Source organism: Mauremys mutica, chromosome 5, assembly GCF_020497125.1.
Source record: "Mauremys mutica isolate MM-2020 ecotype Southern chromosome 5, ASM2049712v1, whole genome shotgun sequence".
Taxonomy (NCBI): domain Eukaryota; kingdom Metazoa; phylum Chordata; order Testudines; family Geoemydidae; genus Mauremys; species Mauremys mutica.
This window is the reverse complement of record NC_059076.1, coordinates 93,919,197-93,936,424: the sequence shown is the minus strand read 5'-3', so window position 1 is coordinate 93,936,424 and position 17,228 is coordinate 93,919,197. Positions and strand designations below refer to the sequence as shown.

At 40.3% G+C, this 17,228-nt stretch overlaps 1 protein-coding gene across 2 annotated transcripts in view; it reads right to left on the bottom strand.

Moving 5' to 3' along the window:
• Nucleotides 1-12,201, bottom strand: part of LOC123371656 — a 32,688-nt gene extending 20,487 nt beyond the window's left edge. For both annotated transcript variants that reach the window (XM_045019439.1, XM_045019438.1), the window contains exons 1-9: nt 12,113-12,201; nt 10,342-10,511; nt 7,921-8,092; nt 6,792-6,906; nt 5,907-5,983; nt 2,983-3,091; nt 1,463-1,562; nt 959-1,029; nt 103-199 (exon numbers count right to left, since the gene is read on the bottom strand). In XM_045019439.1, the coding sequence (XP_044875374.1) occupies nt 103-199; nt 959-1,029; nt 1,463-1,562; nt 2,983-3,091; nt 5,907-5,983; nt 6,792-6,906; nt 7,921-8,092; nt 10,342-10,446 (846 nt within the window). In that variant the 5' untranslated portion in view covers nt 10,447-10,511; nt 12,113-12,201. The remainder of the gene's footprint in view (nt 1-102; nt 200-958; nt 1,030-1,462; nt 1,563-2,982; nt 3,092-5,906; nt 5,984-6,791; nt 6,907-7,920; nt 8,093-10,341; nt 10,512-12,112) is intronic.
• Between the last annotated feature and the right edge of the window lie 5,027 nt (nt 12,202-17,228).

Genomic DNA, 17,228 nt, shown 5'->3' with positions numbered 1-17,228 from the left:
AAGGTGATCCCTTCATTAAGCAGATTCTTGACTGAAAGACAAGTTGCTTTGCTTACATAAGATAAGTGAGAGCTAGGCACAAAATGATCCAAAAATACTGACCTCCAAAACCAACTGCTCCATGATGAGCTGAACTGCTCTTTCAAATGACATTTCCTCAAGTATCTTGACTCGTTTATCCTTTTCACACTCTGGTTTTCTGGAAGTTGTCATGGAATAAGCAGGCAGAAATGATACAACGTTTATAACCTGCCAAAAGCCGTGTTTCGCTGAGGTTCCAAAAATTCTGATTTCATTGTGTGTTTCAGTTTACTACCATATACCCAGTTATGAGCTCAGATAGCCAGTTCCGGCACCACAATGGGATAAATTCTGCCCACATTTACACCATTGAAGACAGCGGGGTTGTACTATGGTTTTGGCCCAATGTCTGTTCTCTTGTGTCAAATAAACATCACATGAGTATAGGGGCCTAGCTAACTAATGTAATTTTGGGGGTATTTGGATTTGAGGTTCTGGTTTGGGCCTTTCTTTAATCATCACGTGCTCATCAAGACTGCCAGATATATTTTATCTCTTGATTTTGTGAAATTCAGATTACAAAGCTAGGGCAAGCTGGCTCTTGGATCGGGGAAAGAAACATTGAAAACAACCTCTGAGGTGATGAAAATACATTAACAACGTGAATTAGTTTTTGACATTGGTCTATTTCACACTAAGGAAATATGTTGCATTGGGTAGATAGAACTGCAGTTTTTCCTACAACTGTTGTTCTCATTTGATTGATATTCAATTGTACAATCCAGAGGAAACCAAAACAGTGTGGGAAGCTACCATTAAAACACAATTGGACATACACTAAGCTTTGAAAGTAATCTGCTGAAATTTTGCAAGTGACAGTAGAATGCTGAGTATTACTTTGATTAGCTCTAAAGAATATTCTACAGTGCAAGGATACATGTCTTGAGGCACATGTATTATGTAGTCATCCATCAGATCTTCCACCATTTCACCAAGTAGTTCTTGAACCTTAGAGACAGGATATTTCTTATTTGTAAAATTGCTAACCACATTGTTAGAAAACATCGTTTTAATTCAGAGTCTCGTGTTATATGATTTAATTATTCTTCTAAATTTACCCATTATAATACCATTTAGCAGATAAACAAAAGCTGTCTTTTTCTAAGTTTGATCTAGAAGGCCAATAAAATGACGTTAGTCCTAAGAGCCATTTAGTTAGATTCATTCTACAGTTTTGGCTTAAAGACACATGCAACTGCCTTACTAATGATTAGCTCAAGCCACAAAATTTGGATCTGGATATGAACTTTCCCAAAATTCAGGAGTGCTCAGATGAATATTTTGGTTCAGGACCAACTCTAATTCTTAGTTTCTCAAATGGAATCAAAGGCTGGGTTTTCTAACAGTACGAAAAAAGTTATAAGAAATTCAAAGCACAAACCATTTTCATGTCTTGTAGTTGATACGGCTCAGCAGCAACTGACAAGGACTCTCCAACGTAAGGCCTTAGCTTCTTCTCATCTTCTCTATAAAGCTCCTCTCTGTACAGTAGCATATCACCGTTTAAGCTTATTTTGCATAATCAAAAAGGTTTTAAAAAAAAAAAGTTCTTGCTACTCATGTTAAATGGCCCTTTCTGTCTTTTTAAATAAAGAACCAATTGCCCTCTAGAACCAAAAACTTGTTCTGGCTAAAATATCTATTACCAACTATTGGAAGCCCATTCCCCTGCCAATGTAGGATGCATCACCACAATACATTTTCTAGCATTTTGTCCAGTCCCAAGCAATGGAGCTTCTTTTGGGAGGCTATTTTACAGAGCTGGGTGGGCAATGGTTCTCTTGTCCCATGAAAATTTTCCTGAATTAAAACAAAAAGTCAAAATTGGAGTGGGGTGTGGTGTTGTGATCCTCCTCAACCCTCCAAAATTGGTCTAGGCCAATTGACATGTTTCATTTCAATAACTTAAAAATGTTTCATTTTGATTTTGACTTTTTTCCTCTATAATTAGCTACAAATTCCATACAAAAAATCATTTTGAACTGGAAAACCAGAATTTTTAATGTAAAAAATATTGAAACAGAAAGTGTCAACAATTTAGAAACTTTTTTAAAATATTTCAAGTAGAGAGATTTTTCATGGGAAAGGATTGGTTTTGACTAGTTGTGGTTCTGACCAACCATTTTGTCTGAATAATTCCTGGCCTAATTGATATATTTCACTATCCATCTCTCTGAGACTTTAATTCTCTCATTGCCAGGATAACTTCCTAATATTCAGTCTAAATATTTCTTTGTAAATTTCATGCCATAGTTCCTCATTATAGACTCATAGAAGATTGGGGTTGGATTAGGGTTATACTCCCATATACCACATCTCTCGCCCTGATGTTATCATCTTTCACATATTTACAGTCTTACACATATTGTGACTTAGTGCATATTTTATGTGTTAATATAAAGAATACAACTGAGATTTATCATTTTGAGAAATATGTGCATATCCTAAGCTACTAAGTCAATTGTGACATGACTATGAGGTGAAATGGTAAAATTAAGATATGACATGAAATCATAGATCCAGAGAGTCTGAAGGCGGATGCACAATATAGCAAACATCAGTTATTTCTCAAATGAAATGGAGCAAATGCTTACAGCAAATATTTCTTCAAGAGGCAACATATAACAAAGAAATGGCCCCACACCCAGATCCAGTAGCCGCTTGACTTGGGAAATGGCTGTTTACTTCAATCCAAGGTCTTTGCACAGAGATAGCCATTGTGCACAGTATTGGGCCATAAATTTGGAACTTGAATTAATAATTAATCAGAAACCCTCTTAACAACTTTTAGGGAAGTTCTTAAGAAAGTAACACTCTCCATGGAGATGTAGACTTAGAAATACTGCATGTTTGCCCCAATTCTTATTTTACGTCAGTGGAGAAAATCAAGTAGAAAGCTACCTGAGGTTCTGGACTCTGGCCTCTAGTTCAGGCAAACGCTCCATAGTAGAGTGGATTCGATTCTGCAGAGTACTTTTATTTTCCATGTCTTGAGGAGACACTTTAAAATCTAAAAACACAACATAAATTAGTAGAGGGGGCTTAATCTTGTGCAGGATCCTACAAATTAACCATATACATTTTCCAGAAATTTCATAAACATGGACATCACAGACTATAAGATCTCTACAACATTCTTTGTAAATAATAATAATAAAAATAAAATTCAACAATGAGATTTAAAAAGATTTGAAGTCAATGTTTATGAAAGGTGACAATTTAACAGCCCTCAAGGCTAATGTTCTTTACTCATAGAACAGGTACAGCACTATGGGGGTTGGACTAGATGACCTCCTGAGGTCCCTTCCAACCCTGAGATTCTATGATATGCAGCTATCCAAATTTCCCTGTTGACAAATATGCTTCAGTCCTGCCCCAAAGGAACCATTTCTACAATGCAAGAGGATCTCTCTCTAGGCTCTTCAGTCTTTGGCCTCTCCAATGAAGCAGAAAAGAAGCTTGCCAGTTAGTACCGCTTCTGGTAGGATTTCCTGAAGGGTATAAACTTGTCTACTGGGAAATTGGAGTGTGACCACCAAATTATTTCATCCAGACTATCATACAGCCATGAGATGATAGCAACATGTGGAAACTATTGACCAGCTCTTGATTTCAACTGGCAGTCTAGAGGTGAAAGCTCTCTAACCCATTACAAATCCAGTCCCTACAAACTAACAACTTGATTGCAATAACCTTTGACTAAATGTATAATCAGAGTGGGCTCAGCTGTGAGTCCTGCTGCATGGCCATGCAAGGGAATAAGGGTGATTACCGCAAATCTTTAGACAGGTTAACAAGTTTGCAGAGTACTGCCCCTGGTTTTGACTTGGTTAAGGAAGCCCAGCAGATAAAGAACTGAGCATTGTATAAAGTGGGCAGCCTATTACAGAGGAGTGGTGACTTTCACTTGATGCAAGAACTGACACAAGACGTTAACCCCATGGGCAAAACCCTGTTGGAAAGGTGCGAAGGACTTTGAAACCTGCCAGGTTCTCCACATGGAAGATGGGTGACACCACGTGGGAAAGGCATGCATCTAAACTGTTTATTGTTTTCATGATATGTTTTTTCTGTAATGCTTTGTCCTAAATAAGTGTACTATGCTTTGTAAAAGCTGGCTGGTGACTCATCTCCCTGTCATAGTTCTTAGGAGATAACAGTGCTGAAGTAACCCGCTAAAGTGATCACCATGAAGAAGAGAAGGAATTGCAACCTAAATCCCCAATCTGCAGGGAGAGGAATGTGAGTTCCCTCCCAGAGAAAGGTGGGGGGCCAAAGGCCTAAGTAGGGGTGCTCTCAATGAGGCCAGGAAGAGGTCAGAGGTGTAATTACTCTGGGACTGTGACAAAGTGCATAAATGTTTGCAGGAGCAGGACCATAGTTTTAAACTTAGGCAGAATAATCAACAGAAGGAACCTATTAACTCAGAAATCTAGATCAGGGTAATCATATTTGGTATTAAAGGCTATATATAAATGTAATGCAAGCAGAGTCTGAATGAGCTCTCTCCTGACATCTAGTGGTGAGCTGTGGAAAAAGACTTCAGAAGCTGATCTCATTTGAATGGATACACCCACCCTTCCTAGGTGCTCAGCATGATGGGATTGCTTGCCCAAATGATTGTGGCTTGTGTTGGATCTCCAGTCTCCTTGTTATTGGGGCAGGAGTAATAAAGGGTTGTTATCCTTGTTGTGTGAACCAATGGCAGCAGAACTGTACCCGGCATACCCCAATGGAGGAACTCACCCTCAACTGAACGGCACTCACTAGGCAGGGGACATGGGTTCCAAAGCCCAATGAGCTGAGAGAGGGTTTAAGGGTTCTAGACATCAGCTGATTCTTTCTTTCTCTCTGGCATAATAAAAGAGCTAATTTAGATTTGATTGAGAGTATTGTTACATGTTGCAGAGCTGAAATCACCGATACATAAGTCTAAATATTAGACCTACTTTAGGACAGCATCTCTATTGCAAGAGACTGTCCAGTGTGCACCAGCAGTGAGGCTCCCACACTAACAACTGAAATCACTGAGTGCTGTGTTAATTGGGGGAGCCCTGAAGACATCTTGGTGAGCAGCCAGCAGGGCAGCTGGCAGGGAGATGCGGCTGGTGGAGAGGTGCAGCCAGTAGCCAGCAGGGTGGCTGGTGGAGAGGTACGGCAAGCAGTCAGTAGGGTGGCTGGCAGAGAGGCGTGGCCAGCAGGGTGACTGGTGGAGAGGCGTGGCAAGTGGCTAGCAGGGAGGCTGGTGGAGAGGTCCAGAGCAGAGCCCCGTGGAGGCGTGGCAATTGGCCATTGGGGCGAAGAGTGAATGCCCAAGCAGCAGAGCATGTAAGGTGCCTCCTTGCCCCCCCCACACACATAGGGTGGGAGGTGAACTCTGTGGATGAACCTCTGAACTCTGGGGCTGCACTGGCCAAGGACAGCAACTGTGAGTGGGGTACAGAGATGGGACAGGCATGTTAATGGGACTTTTGGGTTGCTGGACTGAAGAACCTGAGGGGAAAAGGACACTGCCCAACTTACTTGGGGGTGGGTCTTTTGCTCATGGTTTGAGTTTATGAACCCCAGCTGCAGTGTTTTCCCAAATTAATGCTGAGTTAATAAAAGGAGAGAAGTAAAAGTTTTTGCTACACTCAGAATCTGTGCTTGCAAGAGGGGAAGCGTTGCCTCTTATAGGGTGGTGTGTAATTGTCCCAGGTCATTGGGTGGGGGCTCAAGCCAGTTTTGTGTTGTATTGTTGAAAAGGAACCCCTGGATACTGAACCCGGCCCTTGTTGCTGCTGGCTCCACCTGGTTACAGTCATGTAAATTGAGTGATACCATACCATGCCTAAAGGATTTCTTTTCTAATTGTAACTCCTGGAGCATTTTCTCCAAACACACTTTTTCTTCATTCAGCTTTCTGGAAAACCAAAACAGATGACATTTTCTTAAAAAGTTGCATTCTGATTCCTTCTTAGATTTTGAATGAATACTTCCACTGTGTCAAATGGATTCAGTATGGTGGGTTGTTTTATTTTTTCCTGTTTCTAGACTGCTGTATAGTTTTACTTTGGTAGTACTTGTGACAAGACTACTATTAATCAAAAGCCATTGCTCCCACAATGCAAAAATAGAAACATTCTGATGGAAGAGATTAAAATGAAAAAGTGCACACAGAATACACAGCAAAGAATCCTGTGGCACCTTATAGACTAACAGACGTTTTGCAGCATGAGCTTTCGTGGGTGAATACCCACTTCTTCGGATGCAAGACAGAATACACATACTGTCGGACTCTGCTGTTAGTCTTCTAGCCCCTTCAGAGAATATTTCAAAGGGTAAAAACTAGATTAAGAGCAGCAAAACTTTGTCTTATATTACTTCAGAGCTCCTCAGTCAGGATGCCAGTAACAGACTACACAAGTTTATTATGGGATGAAACTATTTTTTTTTATTAGCTTGTGACCCATTTCTATACTTACTTGCTATTGGGGGAAAGTTTAAAATTTCTCTTTGGGCCTCCAAAAAGGTGCTTGCTTGCAAAAAGGGAAACTCAATTTCTTTTCATACTTTCAAGAAAAGACTAGGCTAAATAGATAAGATCTAGTATATCAAAGTTACATAAGATGTCTGTAGAGATCATAGAGAATTAATCATGGGGATATCAATAATATAAAGTGTCATAAGTAACTTTACAGAAAGCTTGACCAAAGCAGAAATGTTATTACTTGATCATTTTGGCCGTTTGTTTTTTCTTTTCAAGCCGTTGAATACTTCTCCTGGCCAAGATGTTATCAATCATCCTCTGGCTAGGGTGTGAAACTGCTGCATTTGACTGGTTCCCTAAAGGGAAAATATATACTAAGTCAAGTTAGTAGTGGGCATGATGCTATTATATTCTGTGTGCACACAAAACTCATGTTGACTTTGCTGGGAATATTTTATGCACAAACAATGCAGGGTCTGGCCCCATTGGTTTGTTTACACATTTATATGGAAAAGAGAAAATAATTGATTCTGATCTTGCATTCTTAGGTGTAAACCAGGTGTAACTCTCTGGAGAAGTCAGTGGAGTTACACTGGTGTAAAATCAGCACAGATGAGATCACAATCAGCTACTATAACTCTACAGAGAATAAGTGCAAAACTGAAGAACATAAAACAGAAGCTAGGACTTCTCCTCCAAACCTTTCCTAAAAATTAACCATTTGTTCCTCAGAACATCCCCATAAATTAGCTAATAGGTCTATTTTTACAGCTGTAGAAAGTGAGATAGAAGGCCTCAGAGGGAAAAGCTATGCAATATTGTAATGTATTATCTTGTCCTCGTTCAGCTGATTTTGTTGTTGTTACAATGGTTGCCCTTGAAATCTTGTCTACTGTGTAAGGTATTATAGGCAATACTTTAAAAAACATGGTAATGTCTCATTATCTAAAGCAAAACCAGAATGCTTTTAAGGGTGACTACTGAAGATTGTTGTTTAAATTAAATTCTACAGACAACTTCTAAAAAGGGCATGAGCTAAGTAGAAAACATAATGGATCAGAAGTTACCACGAGAATAGCCCAGTGAGTTTATACCTGTACTTGTGGATACAGCAACGATTAACTGCCTAGGCTTGGGAAGAAATTTCCCTCCATAATGGGGTTTCTTACCCAGTCTCTCTGAAGCATGTGAGCTGGCCACTGGAGGAAACAGTATGCTGGATTTGATGGACCAGTGGCCTGATCTGGTAGGACAACTCCTCTGTTGGATTGCCTATTATTCCTCACTTTGGGCCTGATCCTTTCTCATTGACTTTGTCTGGAATCAAGATTAGACCATGGTACTTAGAAACAAATTTCAATACCACTAACCTTCTAGCAAATGCTCAGAATATATTTGCCTCACTAAGTCCGCTCCTGACAGTCCATAGTACTTTTTGATCTCTTTGTAAAGTTCTTTTCCTGTCAAATAATGGTCAACTATCTTTGCAGGCTGTAAATCTCCATCACTGAAAGGTGTGTTGTATTTATGAAAAGAAGGTATCTGAAAAGAAAAAAAATAGCAATAATCTGAAAATCCCTATTTACTTTTCCCCTTGTATTACCAGACTTTTAGATTTCTCCTCCCCACAGAAACAACCTGGAAGTCCCCAAATATTGGCTAATCACTTGACCTAAGGTAATACTACTTTAACAATAATATCTTCCACTTGTATAATACTTTCCATCCTGAAGAATCCCTAAGTAATTTATAAGCTACCATATATACAACTCTATATTAAAATAGAATGGGTACATAGAACTTATTCAGATTAATGACATTTCCGATAAATGAGGAACTTTTCAGTGAAAATGATTCATGGCTGGGGATGCAGCACATTTTCAGATAGTAGTGTTTTTTGGATAAGATGTGTTTAGATAAACAAATGTATTACCTCATGTGTAATAAGTAGTGTGCAGTAGAATGCTTGTTTCATCCTCCCTGTCACTGCAGAGTGAGGGATGGGTGTTAGCTCAGGAGAAGCAGAGCAACTAACCCAGTGTAACAGGGAAATGTGTGCTCTTGGTGGATCTCTTCCCAATATAGTCACTACTAAATTAACACAGTAAGCCAAGCTTGTCTATTTCATTCTTCCACTTGCACATAGACCAGGTTCTCCTGCAGAAGTGAGGGATTGTGGGATGCTGCCGACTCTTGTGATGCTTCAATTGGCCTTCCTCATCCAGGGCCATTCGGTAATTGCATCAGTGGAAGCTAACTGAGTGAGAATGCACATTAACTTTTCTAGCTAAATGCATGTATAATATTGCTGACAAGTAAAACTCCTCTTTTTTGTTTGCAGTCTTCTCTGGACCATGGTAATAGACACAAGAGTACAGACACTGGTGGCACAGTTGACTGTAGTCTGTGCCACATAAAACAATCCTCTTAGCAGTCAAGATTCAATGGCAGAGAAAAGGGGGCAGAGGTGACTCAATAAAAACCCAAGTGGATAAGTAGTGAGGGGCAAAGGTGTGAGGGGCTTGGAAGTGATGACAAGAAGCTTCAACTTCATGTAATGGAAAAGAAGGAGCTAGCGGAGGCATTCAAAGACTGGGGTGACATAATCAGGACAATGGGCAAGAAAGATCAGAGCAGATGTTTTCTGTTGATGGCAGGATGCCCTGTCGGTGTCAGGGAGGCTGGAGAGGAGGAAGTTATAGATCGGGGTGGCCAACTTGAGCCTGAGAAGGAGCTGGAATTTACCAATGTACATTGCCAAAGAGCCACAGTAATACATCAGCAAACCCCCATCATCTCCGCCACCCCACTCTCAACACCTCCCACTCACCAGCAGCCCCAGAGATCAGCACCTCCCCCTCTTTTCCCACACCTCCCAATCAGCTGTTTCGTGGCATGCAGGAGGCTCTGGGGTGGCAGGGAGGAGCGAGGGCATGGCAGGCTCAGGAGTGAGGGCAGGGCCTGTGGCAGAGCCAGGAGTTGAGCAGTGAGCATCCCCCGGCACACTGGAAAGTTGGCACCTGTAGCTCCAGCCCCAGAGTCAGTGCCTATACAAGGAGCTACATATTAACTTCTGAAGAGCCACATGTGGCTCCGGAGCCACAGGTTGGCCACCCCTGTTAGAGACCATAATCAGAAGATGATGCTCTCCACCCATCCAGCCTGCACAGACTTTTTCTGCTTTCTCTAACCTTTCAGCCTCTACTCTCCAGGTCCTCCTAAAAATCACTTTTTCCTCAGACACTACAACCCCTCTTTTTTTCCCTAGCTGCCTCCAGACCTTTTAAAGATTAATTTCAATCTAGTTGCCTCTGCACTGTATTCTGGTGTGTGCTTCTCTGTGTGGCTGGCCTCCTCCTATGCTTCAAAGATAGGATCCTGAAATGACCGGGGCAAGGTCTCCCCTGGCTGAATAAGTAAATCTTTCCCCTTAAGAACAGGAAGCAAGCTTTGGCCCTCATGAGTGGAAACTCATGGAAAATGGCCCATGACTCATGGGACATCTGCTACAAAGACTGTTTGGGACTGGGCTATGGCCTCTGATGATAAAATACTGCAAATGTACAGTGAGCTACAGTGGAAACAACAAAAAACTTTCAGGTTACTTTAGAGTAAAATACTGCAGAGATGGGTGTAACGTATGTTATTACAGAGCTGGTTGAAGCCCTAAACTTAGTGCTGCAATGGGACATGTGGTTTTGTTCAGAGAGAACCTCCTTTATGTAACCAAATGAATTGCCAAATAGCGCTTAAACACGTAAAAAAAAATCCTTGCTATAAAGGATAGTTACTTTTAGGTTGTGCTTTGTCAGCAAGGCCAGCTTCTGATAGACAGCTTGGACTCCAGCATGGTCTGGTGGTTGTGGCTGGTCTAACTCTCTGCCTGGGTCACTCATCTAGCAGGAATTAGAGCGGTTGCTATTAACGTCACTTTACAAGACCTCAGAATACTTTTGCAGATCTAAAAATAGAAAAAGAAACATCTAGAACTGAAAAATATAAAGAAACCAAATAAATGAGATGGCCCAGCTCAATCTAAAATGTCCCTGTAGATGCCTGTGATGTGATTGGTTATTTCAGGGGATACAGAATTCTGAATTCAGGCTTCAGAAAGTAAAGGGATTGTTAGTGTAAACTCCCCAGCTGACCTCAACTGCCATGGCAGATTCCAGGGAAGAGAGGCAGTTTCTTGGATAGCCAGGGATCAAGTCACATAGTGCTAAATAGAAACACAGTCAACACCTTGAACTATATCCAGAAGTGAATAGGACACCAATGAAGCTGTTGAAGAACTGCTGAAATATGTCTCTCTTGGCTAACTGACAGGCAGCCACATTCTGCACTAGCTGTAGATATATTAAGACATGTTACTTTTAATACAAATGATATGGTTTCTATGGTTTTCATCAGCTTAAATGGTACATTAATTTAATTAATTCCTTTGTAGGCTACATTGAAGATGAAAAATGCTGCATAAAAGCCAAGTATAATCATTAACTCAACCAGTGATTTAATTAAGTGTAAGGTTCTGTATAAACTCTGAGTCTTGAGTTGCATTTTCAAACTGCAGGGCTAACTCCTAGTTTCAGTTTGAAACCTATTCCAGTTCTTACGATGTTACACACAGTGTAACTTATAATTACATATGAGTTAGAACTCTTCGTACCTAAAGCTTTGTGTAGGTTTTGTAAGAAACCATGTGCTAATATCTACTCTCATTTACCCTGGTACAAATGTATAAACTTGTATGGAGTTAGTCCAGGTTTACAGTGATGTAACTGAGAACAGGAATTTGGTCCTGATCTGCAAATCCATTCTCTCCTGGTGATTGATTGCTAAAGCAAGTGATGTCTAGTTTGTAGAGCTGAGCTGATTTTCTATTTCACGGAAAGTAACACAATTTCAATTAAATGAAAACCAAAAATGTCAAAATTTCCCACAAAATGACATTTTAAAAATTAAGGTCAGAATGTTTTGTTTTAATAACATCAAAATGTTTTATTCTAATTTCTACATTTTATATTATATTAATTCTATTATAAAAATTGTTTAAAAGAAAGTAATTTCACAATGGAAAAAAAATGTTACATTCCAAAAAGGTCAGAACAGAATACTTTGACCTTATCAGAACGCTCCAGTCCATAATTTTCAAAACAAAATTTACTCAAAATTAACACAGTCACAAAATATTTCACTTTTGATTAATTAGATTTTTCCAATAAAATATTTTTACATCAGAATATTTCCAACCAGCTCTAGTAGTTTGGATATTTACTCTTTGATAGTTAAGATACTTTGCAATCTTTCCACACAAACTGTCTCCTTCAACTGAAAGTAAATAGGCATCTGAAAAGTTCATAGTGGTTTATTTCATTATTTAGCTCAACATCTGATTACTAGGTTTTTCTCTAACAAGTATTTTGCATTACTACATCATAAAAGACTCCCCAAATGATAAAATCCTACCCTGTGTTAAAATAAGACCAAAACATATCAGAAAGGAAGCAGTGATAATGTGGTATTGCCACCTATGCAAACAGAAGTGTGAAATATACATTTTACCTTATTTTTAAGTTCCAAGCTTGAGAAGTCTGAAGAAAACTGGGGATGTTGTTAAAATAAAGGCAACTAACATGCACTTTGTCAGGAAGGTAATAAGTGTCCCACCTGACTGGGCAGTGTTTAGTTGTTATATATGGTTGCTATGGGTGTGAAATGTAACTTTGTTGATTTAGTGTCTTTGTGGTTCTACTGCCTGAGAATATTTATTATGATTTTTTTTTCAAATGCATGTAGATTTGCAAGGAAATTAGATGTTGCCATGGCAAATGTAAACATCATTTCAAATGTTTGGTCAGTCCTGATGTGTGATATTTTAAGTCAGATGTGTACATTTAACTGACAATACTAATATTTTCACCAGCATTTGATCGCTCAGTGGTTTGAGCATTGGCTTGCTAAACCTGGGGTTATGAGTTCAATCCTTGCAGGGGCCACTTAGGGATCTGGGGCAAAAATCAGTACTTGGTCCTGCTAGTGAAGGCAGGGGGCTGGACTTGATGACCTGTCAAGGTCCCTTCCAGTTCTAGGAGATAGGTATTTCTCCAAAAATTGATTAATTTGTTGCATTTTTTAGCAAAATAATTTATGATTTATACAACAAATACAGCTTGTTGAAAGTGTGTTTCTCTATATTGTTGTGATTGTTGATTTCAGTCATTTTTCATCATTAAACTTCAAAATCTCCTTGGCTCACTCAGTTAAAAGTTTTCTTTCTAATAATCTAAAAAAGAAATCTGAATCTGATTCCAGGTTTCTGTCTTCACAGGAATTCTGTGCCTTAGCTGTGTAGTGTTTCACTCTCCGGTCCTTTGATACTTTGATAATTCATAAATCTTGTTGCATCTTTGCTATAATTTTAACATACAGTCTTACAGCAATGTTTGAATTTGGTTCTCTAGGGGAGTAACAAGAACCCATGTAGACAAGGAAATTTGCCTGCCACTATAGAAGGTAAATAGTGTTTGCTAATGAATAGTTTCAAGTATACGAGCTGACTCAGAGAATCTTCCACTTCTCTGACATGATTTCAGACTCCATCAGCAAGCACTTTCCCACTCTAGCAGTCGCAGGGAAATGAAGGTATTTGGATTCTAGTTGCTCCCCTGATGAGATGGGTAGCTTCATTCTGCCTGGTTTTCATTCTGTTCAGTTTCAGCTGTTCTCAGCAGCAAATGTTCCCGTTGACAAGGTCAGTCATGTGACTTGAACAGGTACTGCTGGGTGATGGAACTGTGTGTGTGTTCCACCAAAACGACCGAAGGGCTGCATACAAAAATTGTTCACTACAGACACTTCATTAGTAGTTAACCCAAGTGGAGTTATAGTCTCTCGCAAGGAGAGCCGTTTAAAAGTCAACAGTACTGCTGAAGGAAATACTTTTTTTTTAAAGTCAGGTGCCTTCATATTCATAACAGTCCATAAACAATCTATACTGAGATTTGAAAAGCATGTTACATCTTGAATAAAGTCCATCTACAGACCCTTTGCCACTGTCTCAAATTGAAGCAGGATCAGGTCTCTTGTTTAAACATACATGCAAGAATCCAAGCAAAACAAGCCAAGATAATCAACTTAGGGTGTTCTTTTTATTTACAAATGTAAATACAGTTAGCAAACAGAAAAAGCCTGTTTTCCTGTGTTACTACCTTGATATCAAACCAACATGTACATCACACCTCTGGGGATATTGCAGGTTTGTGACACGTGAATGACTAGAACGAACAGACACAAAACAATGTTACATCAGAATTATAACTCTAATTGTTACTCCCTGTGATGCTTCCCAGGGTTACCCAGAGTTGAGAGGTACACCTTGCTGCCACCTGCCCTTAGCGTGAGAGAGCTTTGTCTGTGTCTGCCATGCATCAGCTCCCCAACCCCACCGGCCACTGGCAACACAAGTGCTCCCCTCTAGGCCTTGCAGGCCCTGCTGTTACTCTGCAGGTTAACGATAGGCACCCATCAGCTCTCAAGCTCTCCAAGTGTCCCCCTGGGGTGTCCACCCTCTTGTCCATTGGAAACTCATAGTCCAGAGGAACAGGACAACCCTGGTTCCACCTCAGACAGCCGCACCGCGTAACTCACAGCACTTAGATTTGTTTATAGTGAATCAAATATAAGTTTATTTAACAAAGCACAGAGATTCAAGTGACAGCAAGTAGAAATATTGGCAACAAATGGATATAAAAAAATCATAACACATTCTAGAACCTGGATTTAATTAACAAGATACTCTCATGTCTAGTAGGGTATTGCTCACTCAGAATCCTTGCAGCACTCTACAGCTTCTTCTTTCATGACACATGCTGTTAGCTAGTCTCCAAGGTGAAGGATTCAATGTGTGTCTTTGCACTCCATGTACATCGGAGCAATTCTTCATTTTTATTCATAAACAGGACACCATCCCCACCACCACCACCCCGCCCTTTGTTTTGGCCTGTAGATGTCCTCTCTTGTAGATTTTGCAATCTCTCCATTTGCACCTGGCTTAGTGTGCAAATAGGTATACAGCATGAGGTGGACAATACACAAATGGCCAGACTGGGAGTTAGGTGTCAGTTACTGCCTGCCTGAAAGGAACATCTCTGAGGTATGTCACCTTCTGGTGACCTGCCTTAATTCCAAGACCTTAAGAGCATAATTTTCAGAATAGATACATAACTCCTTAAATATTATCCATATATAGATTTTGCAGTGATTATGACAATCAGTAGGCTACTTGCTCTCAGTAGAGACCTCACATGTCACCCTTCAGTGAACTATTATGCAGATATCTGACCCAGGGATCCCTGTAAAACCCTATGCACCCCTGTACCTTTTGACATTTGACATCAAGAGGTCCCTGGGTCACATCATCTGCCTAATAATACCTATCTCTTATATAGCACTTTTTATCAATAGCTCTCAAAGTGCTTTATTGAAAAGGCACAGAGAGGTAAAGTGATTTGTCCATGGTCATCCAGCAAAGAGCCAGAAATAGAACCTGCCTGTCCTGAGTCCCAGTCTAGTGCTCTATCAAGTAGGCCATCTTTGTGTTATGTGTGCTCTAGAGATGATATACCCATACATGAGGTCTCACCATACTATTTTTAAAGTGGATCTTGACTACATGGTAGTACTTTAACACTTCATACTACATTTATAAATTAGTCAATAAGAAAGTTCTAGCACATCAAAAGTATTGCAATAACTTCTTATGATTACTTTTCTTTTTAAAAGAAAGGAAAGCCCCAGAGGTAAACAACACAGTTTCATCCATGCTACTTTCTTGTCTTTGGCCAGTCTGGATCATTCCCAAATTAATACTTCCCTTTTGTGGCAAATATAATTAATAAAATAAAGACAGTTATGAAACATAAAGAAGTGAAGCAAGATCAGTCTTTGAAGCAGCAGTAAATATTCTCATGAGGGAAATTAGCTATTGTTGTGTATCTCCATTAAGGATTCATCTTGATTATAAAAACTAAACCTTCCACATCCTTGAAATAATTAAAGAGAAAAAATATTTTCAGAATTAAGTTTGAGATGCTGAATTTTATAATTAATCCTAACATCACAAATATGTTCAAAACCCCAGAGTGTATAGTTTTCTACTGTACACTCTAAGTTTGGTATATTGCCATTGTTAACCTTTTTTAGTTTGTCTTTTATAAACATAGTAATGCTCATGTTCACCACTGAAGATTTGACTAGAGGTTTCCAACATTTTAAACTCATTTTCTTCATGCCTCACCTATGTGAATGATTTTGGGGTTGGGAGCAGCATATAGATGCCATTTTATAGCTTTCAGTCACCAATACCCTTGTCCTATCTCCCGTCTCTCTCTGTATACATACAGAGACTGAACTCTCAAAACCAGTTAACAAGGCAAGTTCGAGTTATGTAATTTCCATTGGTCAGTATTCTCTAATGAAAGCCACTAGAGCTGAAACAGTGACTCCATGAGAAAAATCACTTGGGCCTACAATATGCAGACCTCATACTGATGCACTATTGGCAGGGGTGAAAGTAAAATTGAAAACTTACAGGGATGGGGGACGGCTCCACCCTCCCTCCCCCAGAAGGGGTGGTGCCTTGGGCAGAAGGGGCGGGGCTGGCCCACACCGCCCAGGGCTCCAGCAGTGATTTAAAGGGCCCGGGGCTCTGGCCACTGCTACCGCTACCGCAGCAGCGGCTGGAGCCCCAGGCCCTTTTAAATCACCGGCCCAGGGCAGCCGTTCCTCTTCTCCCCTCCCTCCCCCCGTTGGCAGCCTTGGGGGGACAAAAGGGGCAGCGATGATAAAGCGCTGCCACAGCAGTGTTTTAAGCAAGAGCCTTAAAGTGCTGCCGTGGCAGTGCTTTAGGGGCTGGTACCAGCGGCCACTTTTTACCGGTACGCCATACCGGCCCATACTGCCTTACTTTCACCCCTGACTATTGAGGAAGAGAAGCCGTCACCTATTACTAGGAGAATACTAGTAAGCTGTATGGTGTGTGAACACAAACCATATTTAGAGCGAACCATAACAAAGTGGTAGTGTTGACAGGACACTGCACTTAGGAATTTTGAAAGTACTTCTAAATTCTTTATTGTAGCTGACAAGTTGTTCATTTGAGGACTGCAGGTACCTTCCTAAAGAATTTGCTTCTACCTCTTGGGAGTCCTCTAATGGAATACATAGAACGCATTGCCTAGTGGATAGAGTATAGGGTAGAAGTTTGGGGTGAGAGCCCTGAGTTTCAGGTCCAGCCCCAGACTTGCTGAGTAACCATGGATAAATCATTTACTCTCTTTTTAACATTATTACATGTCCTGGAGCGGTCACCTCCAAGAATCCTTCAGCTGAAAAGAAGTGTTAGGCTATTAAATTGACAGCTGTGATTGGCCCATGGATGTTATTTTACACTGTGTGATCATCTAAGCCCTGATAGTCCAATGAAGTGGAATGATTAAAGAATTACAGTAGCTTAGACTGTTAATAAAGGGAGTCAAGTTTGGTCTCATGTCTAAGCACTCAGGCAAAGCCAGCAAGCAAATCTCCTGGGGGAAAAGAATCACTAACTTGTAAGAAGACTCAAGATTAGCCCAGTTGGCCATACCAGGCGAGTGAACGCCTTCTAATAGGTATTATCTGC